At 39.5% G+C, this 24,472-nt stretch overlaps 1 protein-coding gene across 3 annotated transcripts in view; it reads left to right on the top strand.

Moving 5' to 3' along the window:
- Positions 1 to 1,467: 1,467 nt before the first annotated feature.
- Positions 1,468 to 24,472, top strand: part of ATE1 (arginyltransferase 1) — a 163,368-nt gene continuing 140,363 nt past the window's right edge. The window contains exons 1-7 of one of the 3 annotated variants that reach the window (XM_068548687.1): positions 1,468 to 1,577; positions 4,301 to 4,364; positions 7,498 to 7,560; positions 11,821 to 11,924; positions 13,674 to 13,928; positions 19,168 to 19,397; positions 22,330 to 22,458. In XM_068548687.1, coding sequence (XP_068404788.1) covers positions 1,496 to 1,577; positions 4,301 to 4,364; positions 7,498 to 7,560; positions 11,821 to 11,924; positions 13,674 to 13,928; positions 19,168 to 19,397; positions 22,330 to 22,458 — 927 coding nt within the window. In that variant the 5' untranslated portion in view covers positions 1,468 to 1,495. Of the gene's footprint in view, positions 1,578 to 1,925; positions 2,060 to 4,300; positions 4,365 to 7,497; positions 7,561 to 11,820; positions 11,925 to 13,673; positions 13,929 to 19,167; positions 19,398 to 21,284; positions 21,414 to 22,329; positions 22,459 to 24,472 lie in introns of those variants that run through there. The other 2 variants (XM_068548685.1, XM_068548686.1) reach the window with 2 other exon arrangements.

The raw sequence follows: 24,472 nt of genomic DNA, 5'->3' as shown, positions 1-24,472 counted from the left end.
TTTGTTGATCTCTTTTCTTCTTCTTCAATTAATTTTATTTTTGTCACCTATTCCCCCGCCTATTTGTCTCTTACTAGTTGTGTGATCTTAGGCAAGTCATTTGGCTTGTCTGGCCTTTGTTTCCTATGTTGTCCAGGAAAGCACCAGAAATAGTCAAATCTATCATAATGAACAAAATGGATGAGGTCTGTCTTAAGAACGTGGGTACTGAGATCTAGTAAGGGGACTTTAAATCTAAGGAGTTGGAGGGGCTGGATAAATCCAGATAAATCTAAGGCCCTCCGGCATGCTACATAGCTATCCTTAGGTTCTTTCCCATGTGTGAGGCACAGCTAATGCTTACCAATATAACAGGTCACTCTGCCACCAAGAAACCTCTTAAATAGGCACATATCCAGCATAGTGGACCCTGGGGTCAAGAGTGTTGAAACTGACTTCAAAAGTTTACCTGTTTCTCCAAGTTTCATGATTTCACTTTTTGAAACATCATAAAAAGATAATCAGCTTTATTATTGATGGGAAAAAAAATATAAGGACAGACAGGCTTAAATTATCTGTGCATACAGAATTAAAGAATAAGGAATATTACCTTGTTGGAGGTACTCACTCATTTTTATACTTTGCTCCAGGACTGTTAGTCTTTAAGAAATCCCCTTTAAAATAGTGGTTGCAAATTGGAGGCTCATGTGCTGAATTCAGCCTATATAAATGTTATGTTTGGCCTGTACAGTTAAAAATATTCTTTTAAAGTAACATTTAACAACTGTACTAAAAAAAAATGATTTCTAGCTTCTCTTTAAAAGTTAGGAAAGTCGCGGGGGTGGGGTGACGGTGGGATGAATTGGGAGATTGGGATGGACATATATACACTAATATGTATAAAATGGATAACTAATAAGAACCTGCTGTATAAAAAAATAAATAAAATAAAATTCAAAAATTCAAAAAAAAAAAGTCGTAAGATACGGTGGCGCTAGGCACAAGGCAGCAACTGGCTCTGACACTTGTTTCCTTTAAAAGAGTGAAGTGTTCAATTCACTTACCCTGCCATCCACAGAATGCCTGCATGTGTCCTCGAACCTACGGGACATTTAAGTGAGTGTCTGCTGGTTTGGAAGAAGCTAGAATTGGCTAGGACGGCCTGAAATGGTAACTTTTGAACTGAGACCTGCAGGATCTAAAAATAGGGTGATCACAAGCTCTGTGCCTCAGTCTCCTTATCTGTAAATTAGGGCTATCAACGCACAGTTGCGGGAAGGATTGGCGATGGAGTAATGCAACGGGTTGGCTCGAACTCGGCGCCCGAGCGCACGACTACGATCCACCCTAATCCTGGGAGGCCCCCGGACCCAATACCGACCGGGCCCCCCGGCGCTGCGACGCACCGCGCCGGGCCTCGCTCTCCACTCCTCCCCGCCGCGGACCCCGCGCTCCTCAGAGGTCGGCCCCGGGGCGCCGAGAGGCGTGGCCGGCTTGCGTGGACCTGGCGGCAGCCATGGCTTCGGTGGTGGAGTACAAGGGACTCAAGGCCGGCTACCACTGCGGCTACTGCGACTCCGAGGGCAAGGCGTCCTGCGGTGAGTGGTCCGGTCGACGGAGCTGGTGCGGCCGCCTTACGTCCAAACCCCCGCACCGCCCCCCGCACCGTCCGGGCCTTCGCGAGGGAACACCCAGGCCCTGCTCCCCAACTCCCGCTTCCCTTTCCCACTCGTTCCTTCCCAGACCGTTGTCCTTCACGTTCTGTCTCTTGGTCTTATCCTCGCTGAAGATGACAGTCCCTCTCGGAGAAGGAGCGGAAATAGCGGAAGGCTGCCCTAGGTTAAGATGGCGCGGGCGGCGTCAGCGCCGAGGGGCTCGGGCGAGGGCCCGGTTGTGGGCGCCCGGGAGGCGCGGTGCATTGTGGGGGGGCGGCGGTTTGGGGCTGGGCCGCGTAGCGTTTGGAGGGTCGGGGCCATGGCTTCTTGGGCCGCGCTTTCGCCCAGCATCGTGGAGTATTTCCAGGGCGAGGATTTCTACCGCTGCGGCTATTGCAAGAACGAGTCGGGCAGTCGCTCCAATGGTGAGTGGGCCGGGCTGGCGGGCGGGGAAGGGCGTCGCGGCCTCGGGGCTCGGCGGTGGGCCGGTGTCCTCGGGGGTCGCGGCGCTCCGGGCCGACTGGCTGGAGGGACGCGCCCAGCCCCTGCCCAGCTGCTGTCTCGTGGAACGAGTGCGGAACGCGGCTCCCCCTGAGTGCAGTAGCTTTCGGAATTAAAAGCGGACCTCACCTTTGGTTTAGCACGGAAGCTTCTAGATGCTCATTCTTCGCACCGGTGCTCGGACTTGCGAAATAACGATTGTCTCGCAGTAGCCAAGTGTGGAAACAGGTGTCCATCATCAGTAGGAGACGGTTAAGTATCTGATGGCACGCCTGCTGGGGAGCGCTGTGGCGTGGTCGGTTACGGGCGCTGACCTGTAAGTGCTGATGCTGCTGTGAGGGTGTCCCCGAGGGTCAGGGCAAAACGCGGGGTGCAGGACAGTGAGTGTCGGGAGGTGCTATTGGTGTAGAAAACGGTGTGTGTGGAAAACACACGTGCGCGGGCATCCGTGGATAAAATGTCTCTGGAAGAATATAGAAGAAACTAGTGACCGTAGTCGCTGCTGGCGAGGGGCCCTGTTGGTACCGAGGTGCTTGAAAATTTTACCAGGTGCTTGGGTGCCGTGTCATTTCTTCACCCACCTCGATGACGACGACAAAGCCAGCCTACAGTACCCTTCCCCGCCATGATTCAGTTTTCTTTCGGAAGATTTCTTGTTTGTAAACAGAACATCATGTTTATTTCCTGCCGTGTCGTGTTTTGGCAAAAGTAGACACTTATTTTAAAGAATAATCTAGCATTGTGGAAAATGGGATGTCTGTGAAGATGCAAATTGGGGTGGTTTCCGTATTTAAAAAAATGTATGTCCTACCGTAGGGGAATGATTTGGGTGATTGTGGTGTGTCCGTTTACTCGTTAATTAAAAGTGTTTATTAGGTGCATCTTGTGGGTGAGCGGGGGTAGAGTGTAGTATAACGCAGTCATTAGTGACGGTGATGAAGATGAGTTAACGTGAAAAAACAGTCTTGGGTTAAACGGAGAACATATGCAGGATGCAAATAACATATGTGACATGGTTACAGCTCTGGGAGGAAAAAATCCCAAATGGTGACAGTGGTTGCCTTAGGGTATTAGAGATTTTTCCCTTCTCTCTTTCAGAATTTTAGTATTGTGATTATAATATGTATGTAACAAATACTTTATATTAAACATGTCTGAAATTAATATTAGGTCCTTTATTATTTTTCTAGTAATTTTAGTAAGAGAAAATCGATTAATATAGATGTTCTCTAAGTTCTGTGGAAAAAACCTACTTTCAACCTTTTCACTTAGATAACTGTAAATTTCTATCATCTCGATTTTAATAATAATCTTTACTATAGGGCACCCCACCTATTGGGTAGGTAGGTTTTATTATTCCTGTTTTACAGATGAGGAAATTGAACCTCATGGAGTAACTTGGTGTTAATGAGTGCCCACCAGACTTCTGGACATTTCTGTTGTACACATGCCTGTGCTCTTCTCACTACGCCCTGCTCTATCAAGCCTATCTTTATCTTTACATACTTCTGATGCAGTTTACTGTTTACAAGAATAAAATTCACTTTTCTTTACCATTAATTCAGTGTTTTCTCATAGTCTTCATTTTTTTCATGGTTGCGTAATTGTTTTTTCATCATATTGGTAACATCATAGTTCCTGTAATCAATTTTCTATTCCTAGGCATTTGGATTACTTTCAGTTTTTATACTTAAAAGGAATATTGCTGTATGTATACTTTTGTCCAGTGTGTAAGACTATGGTGTAAACAAATAAAAATCAGGAGAATTTATATGCACAAGAAAACATTTGCTTTCTAATTCTTCTAAAGAGACCAGGTTATTAAATTATTGGGGATATTATTATGACTTAAAGGTGTGATGTAATTTGATTGCAGTGAGGACCTAAATTTATGATGTCATAGAGACTGTTGACTAATCCTGAATTGCATGTGATCACTTTGTGTGCTTGATTTTTAAACTTAAGATAAATACATCATGTATTTCATTTGTGTTGTGTATTGTGTCAAACTAACAAGTATGAAGTATGTGCAGACTTTCATTTTTCCAATATGAGCTGGATTTTTTTTTTTTTTGCTTCAGTATTCATATTTTAAAGATAATGCTTTGGATTTAAAAAAGTAAAAAGTTCCACCTGCTGTAATTAACATGGCACTTATTTTTCAGGCATGTGGGCACATTCCATGACTGTACAGGATTATCAGGATCTCATAGACCGAGGATGGCGAAGGTAAAGGTCCTTAATACAAAGATACTTCTTTTTTAAAAAAAAAAAATTTATGTATTTATTTATTTATTCATTCATTCATGGCTGTGGTGGGTCTTCATTGCCGCGCACAGGCTTTCTCTAGTTGCGGTGAGTGGGGTCTAGTCTTCGTTGCGGTGCGCGGGCTTCTCCTTGTCGTGGCTTCTCTTGTTGCGGAGCATGGGCTGTAGGTGCGCGGGCTTCAGTAGTTGTGGCTCGCGGGCTCTAGAGCGCAGGCTCAGTAGTTGTGGCGCACGGGCTTAGTTGCTCCGCAGCATGTGGGATCTTCCCAGACCAGGGCTCGAACCCGTGTCCCCTTCCTTGGCAGGTGGATTCTTAACCACTGTGCCACCAGGGAAGTCCCAAAGATACTTCTGAAATTACTCAGGTTCTTCTTATAATTGAAAAATATTATTTGCCTTTAAAATGCCTTCTTGTTGTTGGAAAGAGGTTTAAGAAAATTTTTATTACATTTTGTGTGTAGAGATTTTTTTTCTCCTTTTAAGGGTGTTTATTAGGAAAATTTCACAAATGTAGAGAGAACGTTATAATGAACCTCACATACCTATCACCAGGCTTCAACAGTTGTTAACATTTTGCCAATCTTGTTTCATCCATTTTCCTTGCTCCTTTCAATGGACTGAATGTTGGTGTCCCGTCCCCAAAGTTCATATGTTAAATCCTAACTCCCAGTTTATGGTATTTGGAGGTAGGGCCTTTGGGAGGTGATTAGGTCATGACGATGGATGGGATTATGAATGGGATTCTAGTGCCCTTATAAAAGAGACCACAGAGAGCTCCCTTGCCCCTTATGCTATGTGAGGACACAGAAAAGATGAACCAGGAAGCTTGTCTTCACCGTACATTAAATCTGCTGGCACCTTGATCTTGGACTTCCCAGCCTCCAAAACTATGAGGAATAAATTTCTGTTGTTTATAAGCCACTCAGTCTATGGCTTTTTTTTTTTTTTAAGTCTTTATTGAATTTGTTACAATATTGCTCTTGTTGGGCTTCCCTGGTGGCGCAGTGGTTGAGAATCTGCCTGCTAATGCAGGGGACACGGGTTCGCGCCCTGGTCTGGGAAGATCCCACATGCCGCGGAGCGACTAGGCCCGTGAGCCACAACTACTGAGCCTGCGTGTCTGGAGCCTGTGCTGCGCAACAAGAGAGGCCGCGATAGTGAGAGGCCCGCGCATCGCGATGAAGAGTGGCCCCCGCTTGCCACAACTAGAGAAAGCCCTCGCACAGAAACGAAGACCCAACACAGCCAAAAATAAATAAATAAATTAATTAATTAAAAAAAAAATATTGCTCTTGTTTAGTGTTTTGTTTTTTTGGCCCTAAGGCATGTGGGATCTTAGCTCCCTGACCAGGGATCGAACCCACACCCCCTGCATTGGAAAGTGAAGTCTTAACCACTGGACCACCAGGGAAGTCCCCTCTATGGCATTTGGTTATAGCAGCTCCAGCAGAATAAGATACTCCCCCCTTCCCCTCCTCCCACAAAATTATTTAAACCAAATTGCAGATATCATGTCGTCATACCTGTATTATGTGTTTCTAAGAAGGATTTTCTTTCTTAACATATCCACAGTATCATTACCATACTTTCCAAATTTAATAATAATTATTTGATTTCGCCAGTTACCTAGTTTTGATTAGATTTTCTGCTTGTCTCAAAAAATTTTTTTTTATAGTTGGTTTATTTGAATCAGGATTCCCTTAAGGTCCACACATTGCCTTTGATAGCTGAGTTTTTTTGGCAGCTATTTTTATGTAGATGATTTTAGAATAACTATTAGGTAAGGTTCCTTACATAAGTATGAGCAGTATTAAGTGCCCTGTGCCAGTACTCCCCAGAAGTCATGGGATTGAGCACAGTAAATGAAACTTCACAGCTTTCCTTAAACGTAATAATGACGCCCAAAATGTAGATAGATATAGGTCAGATGTTGAAAGACTTCGTGTGCCACGATAAGGAGATTTTGTGGGTTTTTTTTAACGGTACAGGGGAGCTATTGAAGGCTTTTATGTCAGAGAGAAAAGTGATGGAATTTGTGATTTGGAAATGATCATTCAGATAGCAGAGAGGTGTCTGAGCGGGTGATTCTGAAGGCAGGAACATTAGTTCCAGAGATTATTGCGGTGTCCATATGGGAGATGGTGAGGACTGCTGTCATGGTCAGTAGCAGCGACTGTATATCAGGAGATGGATCGGATGCATCATAAGACACATTTATGAGACATTTTGGAGGTAGATCGCTTGCTGGCAGGATACGGAGGTGCATTAGAGGGAAGCGTCTAGGAGGACTCCCAGGTTTTCGGCTCGGGAACTGAATTCACGTGTGTTTGCTAGGGCTGCCATGACAAAATACCACAGATTGGGCAGCTTGAGCAAGAGAAATTTATTTTCTCACAGTTCTGGAGGCCGTAAGTCCAAAATCCAGGTCTCTACAGCTTTGGTTTTTCCTGAGGCCTCTCTCCTTGGTTTGCACCTGGCTGCCTTCTTGTGTCCTCACATGGTCCTTTCTCTTTGTGTGTGCATCCCTAGTGTTTTGTTTATTGTTCCTTTTTATGTCCAATTTCCTTTTCTGATAAGGATACCAGTCAGATTGGATTAGGGCACATTTAAATCTGGACAGAATTCAGCTCGTAAATTTATGACTCTGCATTAACTGAGATCCAGAAGGCATGGAAAGGATTAGATTGGTTTGGGGGTTCATCGTGCTGGTGCCCATGGAACCCCCAAGTGTGGATGTCATAGGCAACAGCACACATCAGTCCCACAGCATCCTGGGCAGTTTTCTCTGACTGCCCTTTTGCTATTGAGGGTGGGTGGTAGATCGAGGCATGGAAGGGATTGCAGATGCAGATGAGAGGGTAATTGAGGTGATTAACCGTGGAGTACATATGTAAACGTTTAGAAAAGAAAAACCTGGACTCTGGTCCTTGGTATACCCACGTTGCAAGATCATTTAGCTTATGAAAAGTAACTAAACCTAAACGTTTTTACACTGTTAGATTTTTACCCTAATTAATTTTGTACCCCTGTACTAATCTACTTTGCTACATATGAGAAATGTGTACAAACTTAACAAAACTATTTTATAATTTTAGAAGTGGGAAATATGTGTACAAACCTGTCATGAATCAAACATGTTGTCCTCAGTACACAATAAGGTAAGAATTTTGATTAATATATTCTATTAATATGAAGATTGTGTATAATTTTTTAGTAGAATCTTGCTTTTTAAAGTGTCTATTTCTGTTCTAGGTAGACATTCTTCATAAAGAAAAGCAAACAAGTTTTTTCCTACATACTCATACTATATTCATGTGCCGATCAATAGCTTTTAATAATACTGTTTGGTTTAGACATAAATATGGTATAAAAAATACACTATTTAGCAATCTAGTCAATAATACATGAAATATTGGGAGACTATTGGCAAATACTTAAATTAGTTTTAGATATCAAATTTTTATCAGTTTAGCTTATGGCTTTGCAGTCCTCTAGTGTGTTACTTGACACAGTGGTTTCATTCAGGCAGTGCCACAGGATCCTGTATAAGGGAGAGGAGGGCTGACACTTAATCTGCGTCTATTCAGAGTCTAGTTTTCTTCGCTGGAAAACTCGAACTAAAAGTCTGTTTTCCTACAGAGTGTTTGCTTGATTTTTCTTAATATTTTGTGTTTCCCCTGTGCCCCCCTTCCTCTGCCCTAACATGGGAGGATTTTTCCCTTCTCTGATTATGAAGGTCCTCCTCTTCCCCTCCCTCTTCCCCTTCTTCTGGTAGAAAATAGGGGAGGTACGTTAACATTGTGAGGCATATGTCTGCAGTTTCAATGTGTATGTATATTCTAGATGAAAAAGCAAACACGGTTGTGTCCATCGTGCTTGGCAGGTCCTCGCAGCTGTCTCCCTTAATTACTCTTTTTTTTTTTTTTTTTTTCCCTTAATTACTCTTAACTTGTTTTGGGGTTGTAGACTGTTTTGAGAATTTGACGGTTGTGGATCCTCTCTGCAGCAAAACAAAACAAGACAGGGAGCTGTATAGACAAAAATAATGTAACATCTAACATATTAGTTTTAGGGTGATCACTGACTTTGAATAATTCACTGCTTCCTGCTTAAGAATCCTTTCTCTTACGTAACTGGTCACAGGACTGGTACAATAAGGAGAAAAGATGGATGTCTGGTTTGCTGACAGCATCTCATTTAGTATAAAGCGACAGAGTAGCTTTTTCAGCTTTACTGTTTATGAAGTGGTGACGTCTTCAAAGACAGAAGTCATTTTCCTTCCGGTAACAATTTATTATTGGATTATGGCTAGGATTTTGTTGAAATAAGTCTGAAATTGATTGGCCTGAACCCTGAGAATCTCTATTCAGAAAAGGCCAATTTCAGTGGGTTAAAGAAAAAGATAAAAGCATTTATAATTTCCTGGGTACCTGTCTCATACAGAGCACTATTCCAGGTATGTTGCCTTTATGAAAAAGGATTCAATTAACATTGCAAGACAAAGTAATTAGAAAATGTGACTTTTTTTTTTTGCATTTTATAATTTTACATGGAATCAAACATTTCCTGAATTGTTATGCTTTTTTTTAAAACAATATACACAAGAGTGGAAGCTTTTTTTTTTTTTTTTTTTTTACATATTTATTTATTTATTTGGCTGTGCCGGGTCTTAGTTGCGGCATGTGAGATCTTCGTTGCTGAGTACTGGCGGGATCTTTAGTTGCGGCATGTGGGATCTAGTTTCCTGACCAGGGATCGAACCCAGGCTCCCTGCATTGGGAGCACAGAGTCTTAACCACTGGACCACCAGGGAAGTCCCTAATTGTTATTCTTTATACAACTTTATTTTACATGTTGACCTTTTGGAGTCATTTTGCATATTCTTTTGGTTATTTTACTTTGTTTACTACAATAGTTGCAGTGAGGCCTTATGTGAAGGCAAGGTGGTCTAGTCTACACCTTAGCTTCTTGTTAGGCAGATGCTAGGACCTGTCCAGTATGTGAGTGAAAATAAGGATGAACTTCCCTGTCTATGAATTTTTTTTTTAATTTTAATTTTTATCAATATTGTATATGCTAACAATTTAAAGAATCAAATAGTTCTATAAAGCTTATTTTCCAAAATAGCAGTCCTCTGAAACCCTCCCGCCTGTCTCATTTTCTGTTTCCCGGTGCAGTCACTTTCAAATCATTTAACTGATTCTTCTGGTTTTTCATCTCTATCTTTAAGTGACATGCTTATATAATTATAATACTTGATTTTTAAAAAATTGGTTTTCTTCATTATCTCTGGGCTTCTCTCTTTGAAAGATAAGGATTTAACTTTATTTCACTCCTCTTCCCCTGTCACATTCAAGCTCCTATTTGTCCTCGTCCCAAACTTCCCAAATTAGAAATATCATCATTTTGGATAGATGTAGTCACCTCATTATGGCTGTGTAAGTAGGCTTCACAGCTCAGCCATGTAGTACTCCATGATTACTGTCTCTTTCCTGCACAGGTTTTTACTTTCCCTGGTGTTGATTATCGTCATTTTTGTTTGCGTAGTCTTCTAGGTTCCTATTACCAGTTTATCTAAAAATGCTCCCTAAGAGGTGTAAATTTCCTCTTGGTATGTTTAGATGCTTCAGGTACTCTATCATTTTTATCTTCTTGATGAAAATCTCTTGTGGAATCTTCTGACCTGCTATGATCTGGACAGGTTGCCTCTATGCCTGATGCATCACTGTCATCCTAGGATCTCTTTTTTACTGTCATCTTGAGGATTCTCTTTGGGTCTTGATTTGGATCTTATCTCTTCCACCCTCTTTCTTGTATTTATTATTCCTTCATTTTAGTGAAGCACATCTTCTAATAGCTTCTTGAGAAGAAGGGCATAAGAGGTAAGTTTTTTGAGACTTTGTCTGAAAATGTTTTCATTGACTACTCAAACTTAACTTACAGTTTAGCTAGAAACAGAAGTGTAGATTGAAAATAATTTTCCTTTAGAGTTTTGAAAGCTTTGCTCCATTGTTGTCTTACTGCTGTTGAGCAGTCCAGTGACATTCCGATTCTTGTTCCTTTGTCCAAAACATGTTCTTTCTCTGTGGAAGTTTTTTTGTCTTCAAAGTTCTGATGTTTCATAGTACGTTTGGCAGTGAGTCTGTTTTCATTCATTGCATATGGACTTGAGGGACCCTTCTTATCTAGGGGCTCCTCCCATCATGTCCTTCAGTTCAGGGAAATTTTCTTGTATTATTTTGTTGATCCTCTCCTTTCCATTAACTTCTTTCTCTCCTCTAATGTCTTTATTCAGACATTGGAACTTTTAGACTGGTACTCTAATTTTTTTTTTCTCTTCAGTTTTCCATGTCTTTTGGGAGATTTCCTCACCTTTATTTTCCAAGTCTTCTGTCTTCTATTTAACTTTTAATTTCTTCTTATTATATCTTCTTATTATATTTTTACTTCTAAGAGGGATTTTTGTTCTTGGACTCTTAAATTTTTTGAGATTCCCTTCTTCCTGTATACTGTATGTCTCTATCCTTCAAGTTACTTTCTCTAGGTTTTTGGCACCTATCTTTGTTTTAGAGGTCCTCCTCAAGTGTCTGGTGATTCCAACCTTCCAGCGTCCCATTGGAAATTTTATGTTCCCTGGTGGGTCTCGTTTACTGTGCGCTTTAAGTAGGGTGATCTGGCTAGCCTGTTCTTTGGGAGAATCTCGGAGGTCAGTATTTTTAGTTCTGATCACATTCTGGAAAGAAAGTATCATCTACTGATGTTCTGGGTCTGGGTTGGAGAAGTGGGTCTTGGAGGTCTCAACATTCAGCGTGTATACTTCCGTTTACACTTATTGTTTGCAGTACACTTCCATTCCTTTCAGCTGTGCCTGTATCCCTCAAGTAAGAGGCCTTATTTTTCCCTTTTCTGAAAAGTTTGCAGTTTTCTGCTGGGTTGTGTAGGGAGTCATATATGCAGAGTGGGGGAGAGTATCAGATATATAATCGCTTCCAAAACAGACTTTCAAGGGATCTTCCTATTTTCACTCTTATCTCCCAGGGTATCAGGTATGGCCAATCCCTGAGACTTTTAGGGGTAATGTAGAGAAAATTGGATATTTTTTTGGCTTTTCCTACTTTTGGCTTAGGATTCAACTTTTCTTTGGTCTGCTAAGTCAGCTATCACTTGTACATCTGCTTTCTAGCTTCCAACATTTCTCCCATTATTTTTTTTCCTAGTGGTTTATGTCTTTTTCTTTTTTTTATAATCCTTTAACTGTATTTTTGTGAGACTTGGGGTGGGATTAGAGGCTACATTAAACCCTGTCTTAACCCAGAAATCCCAGGCATGAGCTTTGCCTCATTGTGCTGTTATTCAGAACTGATTTTATTTCTTCACAGTTTGAGTTCACTTTTTAAATATTTATTTTGCTTTCCTAGGTGCCGACCTTTACAGTTTCAGCCATCAAAATCTCACAAGAAGGTTTTGAAAAAAATGTTGAAATTTCTGGCTAAAGGGGAAATTTCAAAAGGAAATTGTGAGGGTAAGATGAGATGGGGGTCTAAAAACTGTTTACCTTAAATAGATGTTTCTTTCCAAGGTTTTCACTTTCAGTCATTTCTTAGATAGCAGAAGGAGGTCCAATACAATCAGGTAGTACTGTTACTCTGATGATGATGACCGCTCTTAGCACTGCTGTTACTGTTACCACTGGCCCCCAAGTCAAGGATTTGGGGAATATATGCCGGGGAAAGTCTAGCTTGGGAAGAAGAAAGGACCATTTTAAAGATGTGATCTCCTGGAGTTTATTGAAATTTTAGTTTTCACAGTTCTTCGAGAACTCTTAATTTTATTTGATCCTAATAATATCCTTATGAAGTAAGTAGAAAGTGATACTGGCTCTGGAGAAATAGATGCTTATCTGCAACTCACACAAGATTGCATAATCACAATGCTGAGTGAAGCTCAGAGTTTCCATGTTTGAGTAAGGTTTTTAGTAAATTTTATTGCCTGAAGTTGTCTCTTATTTTCTGATGAATTCTGAATTGTGAGTGAATTTCCTAAAAGATCATTAGTAACATTTAATTAACTTGGGTTACAGATACTTTGCTTTTTCAGTGTTTTTGCTGCCTTTATTTTTTTTAATGTTTTCCTATAGGCACTACCTAATACATGACCATAAGAATTGGGAATGCCACCCATTCTTAGAGCTCTTTCTCACTTCTGCCATAGGAAATGCCTAACTCTGGGAGCCTCCCACCCCAGTCTTAGCTTGTTAATTCATTCCCCAAGTATGTTTTGAATGCCTACAATGTTCTAGTCCCTCTTTTAAGCACTGGAGATACAGTGGCCAGCAAAACAGGTTTGTTCTTTGCCCTCATGCACTGTCCTTACTTAACAGAGCAGAATTCAGGACAACTTGGAGCAGACTTGGCAACAAAGAGGCCAGAAGGCTCTGGGTCATATTGGAAACATCAGATTTTGGTGTATTTTGGTGTAGCTCTGTTTAGTGTTGTCAGTATATAACCTTAAAGGTTAAACAGATTTTCGTGGTTAGTCATTATGTGATTTTTTTCGGCAGCCGGGAATCATGTTCTGAGTTTCAAAAATTAATACTTAGATAAGTTTTGAGGATGCTGTCCATTTGTAAATTGAGGATTGCCTGTTTTTTTATGTAGCTTTTACTTTTGGTTTTTTATTTGACTTGTTGTAGGCTTCTGAATTATTTATGTCTGCAACTCAATTCATAGGAGTGATGTACTCATTAGGGTAAGAGACTAAACAGCTGTAACAAAGAGACACCAAAATGCAATGACTAAAAAATGATAGAAGTCTGTTTCTTTCCTCACATAACAGTCCAGTGTGGGTGTTCCAGGTCGGCCTGCAGCCCTGCTCCCCCCCTTCCCGCCCCCCCGCCATTCTGGGACTCTCTTCAACATGTGATTTTCAAGGTCGCTCTGGTTTTTACTAATCTAGCCAGTGGGGAGGGGAAAGGGTGGAAGTTCAGGGTTACAAATTTCCTTTAAAACAAGTGAGGCAAAATTGAACATGACAGTTTGGTTCTGTTCCATTGGCGAGAGCTTGATCACACCTTGTGAAGGGACTGGCATGCCCCCTTGCCAGGGTGCCACAGTCTTAACCGCAGCCCTGCCCTTGGAAGATGGGAGAATGGATCTGGTGGACACGCAGTTGTCTCTGCCACATTGGATAAAAGGGGGCTTTTTTTTCCTGTGTGTATTTTAATTGTGCCAAATGGCCTGGCTGATGGACTTTGATCTCTTTTGATTTGTAGATGAGCCCATGGAGCCCCCCATGGAGGATGCCGTTGCCAGTGACTTTGCGTTAATAAATAAATTGGATATACAGTGTGACCTTAAAACGCTCAGTGATGACCTCAAAGAGAGCTTAAAGAGTGAAGAGAAGAAGAAAGGAAAGAGCTCAAAGAGGGAAGAATCTAATGAATTAATCCAGTCACAAGATACGGAAGAGAAGTTGGACTCTGGTGAACCATCACATTCAGTAAAAGTGCATACAGTTCCTCAACCAGGTATTGAAAGTTTGTTATCAGGCCATATTAAAGTCGTATTAAATGATTTTCTTTGTGCTTGAGACATTGTAATCCCTGGGCGCTCTCATGAGCTAAAAAAGTGAATTACTCATGAAATCTGTAAAATAGATCCCTGTTTTATATACCTTATTATTACCTGGATTTAGGTGAACAAATTGTTTAAAAAACCTGAAATAATAGCCTTATTATCCCCTAACACAGACATTTTGAAAGAGTTCCATTTCTTTTTACTACCTTAAGGCCTTAAGAGGTTTGAGAATCAAATTTTTGTCAGTGAGAAGGTATGGTGCTAAACATTTTAATTTTTAGTGTTAAATGAGACAAAGTAAGTTTTAGATAATATGTCCGAAATACAGACATTGTGAAATTCTTCACTTTATCATTAGATTTTTTTATGCAATCAAAATTAATTTTGGTTTGAAAACTTCCAGATTAAAAAGAAAAATTTCCAGGGAGTTCCTTGGTGGGCCTAGTGGTTAGGATTCCAGGCTTTCATTGCCGTGGCCCAGGTTCAGTCCCTGGTTGGGGAACTGAGATTCTGCAAGCTGCTCAGCCAAAAAAAAAAAAAAAAAAAAAAAAAAAATCCACATTTTGATATTTAATCTCACCTTTAATAAGGTGAGACTTCTTTCTGTATTATCACTTATAAAAGAATTAGGCTTAGAAAATTTATCCAGCATTAAATGGATTTATTATATATATGTGTGCACGTATGTATGACTCTTTCAAAATTATTTCATTAAATGTCAATTTGCATAGTTATTATGCTTCAGTTCTTGAGTTTGTTCTTACATTTATTTATACAAAATAATCCAAGGGAGAGGTTTTTTAATATTATTTTAGTTTTTTTGTTTAAGTTATAAGTTACATGTGTTAAAGCACAGAAAACTGCGTTTTTATTGAATAGTTTTTTTTTTAATCTAAAGATCTCATGGCATTTAAATTGTTCATCTGAGATTTCATCCTAATTGATAAGAATAGTCCAATAAAATATTTTGGATGGTTTAGATAATTTCTTTCAACTCTTACTCTCTTGGGCATTAGGGTCGGTAAGTTTGTTTACTATTTTTATTTTTTATTATAAAAATTACTTATAGTTTATAAAATTTGAAAAACCTTCATTTTGGAGAATTTCAGAGACAAACGTAGACTGAATATTGTAATGAATTTCCAGGTACCCTTCCCTCATTTGAAATAGTTATTGACTCATGATGTCCACTCTTTTTTTTTTCTTCTAGGTTTATTGAGTTATAATTGACATACGGCACTGTATAAGTTTAAGGTGTACAGCATAATGATCTGACTTACATCGTGAAGTGATTCTCACAATAAGTTTAGTGAATATCCATCATCTCAGATGGGTACAAAATTAAAGAAATAGAAAAAAGTCTTTTTTCTTGTGACGAGAACTCAGGATTTACTCTCTGAACAGCTTTCATCTATAACATACGGCCGTGTTCATTATATTTATCATGTTGTACATTACATCTCAAGTAGTGATATTTATCTTACAGCTGGAAATTTATACCTGTTGACTTGCCTTCATCCAGTCTCCCCCTTGACCACAAATCTGATCTCTTTGTCTATGAGCTTGTTTGTTTGTTTTTGAAATGATGGCCATTCTTACTCTTCCAGTATTGTATTGAAGCAAATTCCAGACATTATATCATGCTCTATTTCAGAATGCATCTCTAAAAGCTGAGTACTTTAAAAAACATTCACAATACTGTTATTGCTCCTAAGTAAAATTCCTTAATGTTGCTGAATATCCATTATTTAAATTTCTAATTTTTTTTTCAGTCTTTCTTTTTTTTATTTATTTATTTTTGGCTGCGTTGGGTCTTTGTTGCTGCGCGGGCTTTCTCTAGTTGCGGAGAGCAGGGGCTACTCTTTGTTGTGGTGTGCGGGCATCTCATTGCGGTGGCTTCTCTTGTTGCGGAGCACGGGCTCTAGGCGCGTGGGCTTCAGTAGTTGTGGCTCACGGGCTCTAGAGCGCAGGCTCAGTAGTTGTGGCTCATGGGCTTAGTTGCTGTGCGGCATGTGGGATCTTCCTGGACCAGGGATCGAACCCGTGTCCCCTGCATTGGCAAGCGGATTCTTAACCACTGCGCCACCAGGGAAGTCCCAGGTGTACTGATTTTATACTGATGATCTGTTTTCATTCTGCTGAAGGAATTTATTGATTTGGGGAAATCTGTATCCCCTAAATAAACTGAAATCCTAATTTGCTGTCCATTGCAGTTTGCAGTGTGACAGTACATAAATATAGTGTGAAACAATCATGGTAAGGATTGCTTAGTCCAGTGAATTAATTAGTGTAAAGATGACATAGGTGGTCTTTCATTAAAATACTGAAAAGTTGTTTCTCAGTTCACTCTAGATAGTTTTATAATTTGTTCATAATTTTAAAACTTTGGTAGGAATGTAATTTTGAGTAACTGTTAGAGAGTGCAGGTATTTTTCCTTATTGCTATTTACGGGATGTTGATAGGTAAAATGAAACATTGTTTTAGGTATTGGTGATACATATAATAGCTAATAAAAATAGATGACCCTTTTTTTTAATTGGAGTGTAATTGCTTTACAGGGTTGTGTTGGTTTTTGCTGTGCAATGAAGTGAATCAGCTATATGTATACCTACACCTCCGTCCCTCTTGGACCTCCCTCCCACTCCACCCCCCATTCCACCCATCTAGGTCGTCACAGAGCACCGAGCTGAGCTTCTTGTGCTTTATAGCGTGTTCCCGCTATCTATTTTACGCATGGTAGTGTATATATGTCAATCCTAATCTCCCAATTCGTCCCACCTTCCCCTTCCCCCCGCTGTGTGCACATGTCTGTTCTCTACCTCTGTGTCTCTATTCCTGCCCTGCAAATAGGTTCATCTGTACCAAAAAATAGATGACCCTTAATTGAACAGTGGATACAGTTTTATGAGCTGCACATGCATTAACACATTTAATCCTTAGGAACTCCACCGTTAGGACTGGTTATTATCTTTCTTGTACAGATGAAGAAACTTGCCCAAGGTCATCTAGCCAGGTGTGACAGAGCTCACCTCAGGTAGCCCGTGTCAGCGTATGTGCTCTTGACCAATAGGCTGTTGTGCCTCTCAGGACAAATTTGAGAAAAGACGCATTCCCTGGCCAAAGAAAATTAATTCTCTAAGGCAACAGAGTGATGGCTAGTTATAGAATTAGTTTTTTGTTACTGGTTTATTAGACTTATTCAAAACTTTTTTTATAATAGGTAAATTTTGTTTTTAGTTGGAAAACATGTAGTGAAGTTGTATTATAATATGGTCTCACTATCACTATTTTCTCATCAAATTAGTTTCTTTTGACCAGGTCTTCTTCTCTGACAAGTCCCTTAACACTCTACGTCTTAATTTTCTTCTCTGTAAAATTGACTTTTTTATGATTTGTGAATACTGTTTCAGGATCCTAAATTTTTAAAAAAGCTTATTCCTTTATTTAATTAGTGGCTTTTAAAAAAATTACAAAGTTATGTTTAGTGTTAGAAAAATTGGAGAAAAGAGAACACTACAAAAAAGGAGGAGGAAAGTCCTTTTTTAAAATTTCTAAACCCAAGTAAAATGACTGTTAACATGGTGGTATATTTCTTTCCAGGTTTTTTCCTAAATATTTTAATTATATATATTTATGCATAATTTTAAAAAAAATACATTTTATTTATTTACTTTTGGCTGCTTTGGTTCTCTCTTGCTGTGAGTGGCTTTCTCTAGTTGCGGCGAGTGGGGGCTACTCTTCGTTGTGGTGCGTGGGCTTCTCATTGTGGTGGCTTCTCTTGTTGCAGAGCACGGGCTCTAGGCGCGTGGGCTTCAGTAGTTGTGGCTCGTGGGCTCTAGAGCGCAGGCTCAGTAGTTGTGGCGCACGGGCTTAGTTGCTCCGCGGCATGTGGGACCTTCCCAGGCCAGGGCTGGAACCCGTGTCCCCTGCATTGGCAGGTGGATTCTTAACCACTGTGCCACCAGGGAAGCCCATGTTTTAACATTGAATAATGACAAATCCCCTAAAATTTCTACAGCATTTAAAATGGCTGTTTGATATTCTGTTGCTTATTTTAAAAATTGTGTAATTCTATAATTGAGCATTTAGATTATTTTGAGGTTTTCATTTGTGTTCATTATTTGCCTCTATCCCTTATGATTTTCTTGGGATAGATTCCTTGAAAACAACTTCCTAGCTTAAAGGGTACTCACTAAAATTTGTGGTTTATAATAGTAAAAATTGTTATATTTTAAAGGATTATCAGTTTGATATTTGCTCTGTTAATTAAAACAAAACTCTAATTGGAGCCAAACTAATGAGACCCCATCAGTTAGATAGAGAAGGACACAAATATCTTGAACTAAGCAAGGATATTTTTTCATTAAAAAAAACCTGCCAGAGTATGTTCTGGGATCAGTCCTCATTTACACCTGGTTCCTAATAATTTATCTCTGTCACCAGTGATAAATGCTTAGGTTTCAGAGAAATGGCCCTCAGAAATGGGCTGGAGACAGCAGTGTCCTGAAGCAGAAGGTATTTGATTATGTTCTTTTTACAAAGGCAGAGAAGTGGATGAATATGTTAAAGAAAATGTTTCAACAGTAAGAGCTGCCTGAAAAGTTTCTGTTACTATTTACTTTCTCTGGCAGTTCTTCTTCGAAGGTAGAATTTTTTTTTTTTTTTTCAAATTTATTTATTTGTTTATTGGCTGCGTTGGGTCTTCGTTGCTGTGCGCGGGCTTTCTCTAGTTGCAGCGAGCAGGGGCTACTCTTCATTGCGGTGCGTGGGCTTCTCATTGCAGTGGCCTCTCTTGATGTGGAGCATGGGCTCTAGGCGCATGGGCTTCAGTAGTTGTGGCCCGCGGGCTCAGTAGCTGTGGCTCACAGGCTGTAGAGCGCAGGCTCAGTAGTTGTGGCACACGGGCTTAGTTGCTCCGCGGCATGTGGGATCTTCCTGGAGCAGGGCTCGAACCTGTGTCCCCTGCATTGGCAGGTGGATTCTTAACCACTGTGCCACCAGGGAAGTCCCTCGAAGGTAGAATTTAAAGATCAACTTAGGGGTCTACACCATGAGCCTCTGAAACGTCTACCCAAAGCTAACCTAACAGTTGGAACTCTTTGTACTGATTTTGTAGAACCTTTGAGACCTTTAAAAAATATTTCTAGAGCCACATGTGATTGGTCTAATATTTTGAAATTCTTTTTTAGGCAAAGGGGCAGATTTGAGTAAGCCTCCATGTCGAAAAGCAAAGGAAATCCGGAAAGAAAGGAAAAGGTTAAAACTCATGCGGCAGAACCGAGGTGGAGAACTGGAGGGTTCCCAGGTTCGGGGTCAGCCACCGTCTTTGTTCCCACCAAAGGCTAAATCCAACCAGCCCAAGTCACTTGAAGATTTAATTTTTGAATCTTTACCAGAGAGTGCATCACACAAGTTTGAGGTACTTTGGAGGGTGTTTTTTGTTTGTTTTTTTGTTAGCTACTTTGTTTTTTTTCACTTGAGATCATGCAGTTGATGTTTTGCTGTTTATATAATGGGAAATTAAAGTGAATTGGGATGGAGTGGCATTTATATTTACTAAATTAATTGCTACTTGAGAAAAACCTTTTTTTTTTTTCTTTAAGATTTAAAAAAGTAGGCAATTGGCTACTAAAGTTGTGAAAATTCTAGTGTGTTATTATTTGAGGTACTCTGGCTTTTTGTATCTCTTGATTGAAATTTAGTAGAGTGAAAAATAAATACTGTTTTAAAATTTCATTTTTGGCAGTTTTGGTTTAGGTAATGAAAGAGAATAGATCACAGTAGGCAAATCACTGTTTCATCCATTCTAATATTCTGATCTTGATCAAGGCAGCAAATGGTATTACATATGCAAGCCAGCAGTTAGGAATTAACTAAACAGTCCTAAATGTACTACTATAATCCTCTCATTAATTCCCCCCAAACCAATTTAGGCAGAGTGTGCGTATGCCTAGTCTGAAGAGTGTTCCTTTTATTTTTCCCAAATTGATTTATATTCCAGGTTAAGTCTAGATTTTTCAGTATTAGTTTGGTATATTTGTAAAATTTTTTTCTAAAACATTAGCTATAATGATTTTATTATATTCTCCTACTTGATTAATAACTGGTCAGCCTTTGAATTTACAGCTTAATAGAATCTAAGAACATCACTTATCACTGAAAACCTGATACTAAACATTTACTTTGGTGCAGTTTAAATCTTAGGACAATATATATTATCAGATATAAGTGTTAACAACTTTGACTATTATAATTCCTTGGCTACTCTGTTTTGGTATTGACTTTCTCCTTCCCAAATTGTAAGGAGAATGGAACACACTATTGAATACTTAAAATAGTTTATCAAGCGGTTTTTATCTTTTGATCAAATAGTAATGTATTCAGGGCACCAGGCACACCTAATATAACAGGTCTTCAGTAGGCACCTTTTACTTTTTTAATGTAATGATATCCAGGATGGATAGATTTTTGTTATCCCCTGGGTGTCACTCTTTCATGAGAGCAACTACTTCTCATGGCACAAGAAGTTTCCAATTGGAAAAAAGAAGTTTCCAATTACGCCTTTCTATTGTATTACATTTGATTTCGTGTTTTACTCTTCTGTTTTGCTAACATATTTTAACTGGTTAGTAAATAACGTTAAAATAAATGTTAGCCATTACTATGTACAATTACTGCTTTTAACGCATCCTCATTTTAGATATGAGGAAACTAAGGCACAGAGAGGTTAATTTATTCACTTGACTAAAATGGTGACTTTAAGATTTGAGTAAAGGGAATCTGACCTTAGAGTCTTCATTTTAAACTATGCCATGAAATAGGAACACTTTTTGAGGGTTGTCTTTTACATTTATAGAAAAAAGTTGTAAGTTTAGAGTTAATGATGCATGAAAGAGTGTCCAAAAAATATATTCACATTTTCAGTCTTTTGGATTGTTTTACTGAAGGTGAGTTGTATACAGCTAATATTAAAGAGTATTTATTTGTGTCTGTGTCTTGAGTGCCAGAAGTATTCTACTGTTGTACAATAGAGGCAGTCTTACATAATTCAGTCAGTCTAAGAGCTTAGTCTTAGAATTTGGACAGGATCCTCTGCCTTCTTAATGAGTCTATAATTTGGAGAAATAACTTTTTTTCTTTATTTACTAACCGGTTGATTTTTAATGTTAAAATATTACCGTTATATGTTCATGCTTTAATATTTGTATTGGAACTTTGGGGCTTTTTTGGGTGGGAATAACTTAATGCATATTCTATAGAATAAATAAATGAATTAATGAACATTGTTTTTTAACTCCTTCTGAAGGTGAGGGTGGTGAGATCATCTCCACCAAGTTCTCAGTTCAAAGCCACATTTCAGGAGTCTTACCAGGTCTATAAACGCTACCAGATGGTTGTTCACAAGGACCCACCTGATAAACCAACTGTGAGCCAGGTCAGCAGGCCAAGTGTAATTTTTCTGTACAAACGCAACTTTCCTCTCTATTTGATATCACTGGGTGAATTCTTGGTTTATTTGTGGTACATTTAATATTCAGTTTGCAGTGTATCTGCAAAGAGATAGGACCATGGAATATTGGACATTCTGAAAGTGCAGATTTTACCTCATGCCATGTTAAGAGCCTTTCATGTATAATTTCAGAATGGAAAGTAAAATGAAGTATCTCTATTTAAAGTCACTATGTGTAGATGCATTTATTTAAGAGTTAGTGAAAAGACGATCTCTAAGTTAAAATATTTATGAGAAAAAAGTAAAAAAAAAACCCACTGTATTTATGGTAGGCATACTTTGCACAACACAGTTAATATGCTTTATTTCCATTTAAAAGTCATGTGTAGAAAAAGTTCATAACAACTAAATTGCTCATCGTTGATGTACTACCCATACACAACTGAGTGGGACTAGAAAAGTAAGGTAGTAGAATGTTTTAATTGAAGTCCTCATATACTTATAATTTTACAAATCAAATTACCCAAGAAAAATCTGGAAGGGGAAAAAGTTTAAAGCCCTTAATAGAAGTAGAGGTGACACAGGTAGTGGCAATTAACATGGGCAGCGATATTGACTCTGCTGTATGCAGAGAACCACAACAGGTAGATAGAGAAAAAAAAACAAAAAGAAATTGTCCCGGCCCTTGTGAGTTTAAATTTTTCATGAATATTGGTGCACAGTTCGTGCTTCAGGCTCCATGCTCGTCAACCTGTCCCAAGGTTTATTCGTTTTATAAAAATTCCAGCGCTGAGCTTTGGAAGTGGATTTGTGGAGATCTTACTCTAGCCTCACCTTCAGAAGCAGATCATCAGGTAGAGGTGTTTCAGTCGCGTTTGCTTGTATCTTCCTTGCTCTGAAGGTGAGGCTAGTACCTGTCTCCTTTGAGGACCCCGAGTTCAAGTCGTCCTTCAGCCAGTCATTCTCTTTATATGTCAAGTATCAAATGGCCATACACCAGGACCCGCCTGATGAATGTGGGAAGACCGAGGTACCTTTTGCTAAATGTTTTTTTCCTGTGTTGATGAGGTTGTCTATGAAGAAGCATAATATCGATATATAACCTTCTTATTCCATTTTCTTATCTGTTAAGTAGAGTTGATGATCCTTACATTGTGTATTACTGAACTTCTGTGAAAACAAGTTATACATGTGATCATTTTAAACCCCTCAGAAAAAAGGATATGTTTTTGCTCAGTGTTCTCTCCAGGAACCTGAGTGTATCGTGTTCACACGTCAGTCATTGGGCTAAGACAGCAGACGTCACTGAGTGCTCTTTGTGTGCCAGACTGTGCCACAGCACACAGGGAGGGGTCTCTGTCTTCAAGGAATTGACGATCAAACGGGAAAGATGGACCAGTAAACAAATATATCTTAACAAGAAGCATGTGGGAAGAAACTGCATGTGTTGAGGTTACATAGAGCATCATTTAACATGCATTTATTGAGGGCCTGCATTTTCCAGCTGGAGATATTTAGATGAATAAGAGATTGCATACTTTCCACAGTTGGACAGTGATGTTTTGGAAGAAAGATGCCAACAGATGCAGAAGGATCGAAGTTTTGATTTTTTGTTTTTTTTTTTAATGACATAGGATGCGTTAGCTTAAACGAGATGATTAATAAGGCAGGAGTTAATGCTGCGTGTTCCCTGAGAGAATGCTGACTTCTGGGTCTCGCAGAGCCTTTCTCGGTAAAGTGTGGTCTGCAGACCAACAGCATCAGCGTCACCAGGCATGCAGACTCTCACGTCTCCCCTCAGACCTACGGAATCATAATCTGCGTTTTGAACTAGGTCTCCAGATGATTCATGTGCACATTCCGGTTTGAGAAGTGCTTCCATAAGTTCCCCGTTGAGACCTATAGCTGTGGGTGGTAGCATTTACAGATAAGGATTCTGAAAGGTGCAAGAAGTTCCCTTTGATATTCCCAGCAGGTCTTAATTCCTTTCTGAGCGTTATTCTTTCCTACTACCCTTGAGATTCTGGCTTTATGCCTGCCTGCTTACCAGGTATGGATAGTTGGGCCAAAACACCCTGACATGTTTGATGTGTTCCCGGGAACCCCCTCACCCCCCTTTGGGCTTCAGGCCTCTGTGGAGTCCATTCCTGCAGACTTAGTTCAGTGCGAAAGTTCTTAGTCTTAACTGGGGAGACAGATGGGTAAGCAGTTCCTGTGCTGTTGGATTAGTAAGGAAAGGCACCTTAGTGTGGGACTGGAGGTTAGGGAGGTTCTTCTGAAGGAAGTGACATCGGAGCCAAGTCTGAAAAGATGAGTGCCACTTAACATCTGGGCAGGCTCTAGGGCAGTGTTCTGTATTTAGGCATAAGGTATGATTGAGGCTTTTTTAAAAAGGCTTAAATTTACATTCACTACCATCGGTAGTACTGAACTCTGGGTACATGATTTGACCTCGTGTTTAAATAGAGATACATAATGGATTTCTTTATTGTAGCCAAATAGTTTTGCTTTAATGATTCATTTTATAGGATCACATGCTTACAGCAAATTCATACTGGTGGGAAAGTTTGTATAAACTATCGTAAACTTTCCCACCAGTATGAATTTGCTGTGTTTAGTACTTTGATTTCATACAAGTGCGTATATTTGGCTTTGATAAATTCTTTTACTTCATTCATAGCATTTTATTTACCTGACATCTAACTGAATTCATATGGAGTTTACAGAGACATTTGAAATGATGTTGCTTTTCACATGGGCGAATTTGTCATCTCACTGAATGTAGTTTCTAAGAAATAACATGAAATAACATTTTGTAAGTCAAGACTCTGTACTGTGCTTTTTTCTTTATAATAGCCTCATTGAGGTGTAATTCACATACCATTATAAGTCAGCCATTTAAAGTATATGATTCAGGGGTTTTTAGTATATTCACAGAGTCGTGCAACCATCCTCACTAGCGCCAGAGTATTTTCATCATCCCCAGAAGAAGCCCCATTCCCATGGTGGTCACTCCTCGTTTATTCCCCAGACACCCCAGCTCC

Source organism: Eschrichtius robustus, chromosome 7 (assembly GCF_028021215.1).
Source record: "Eschrichtius robustus isolate mEscRob2 chromosome 7, mEscRob2.pri, whole genome shotgun sequence".
NCBI classification, from domain to species: domain Eukaryota; kingdom Metazoa; phylum Chordata; class Mammalia; order Artiodactyla; family Eschrichtiidae; genus Eschrichtius; species Eschrichtius robustus.
This window is presented reverse-complemented; position numbering and strand designations above follow the sequence as displayed.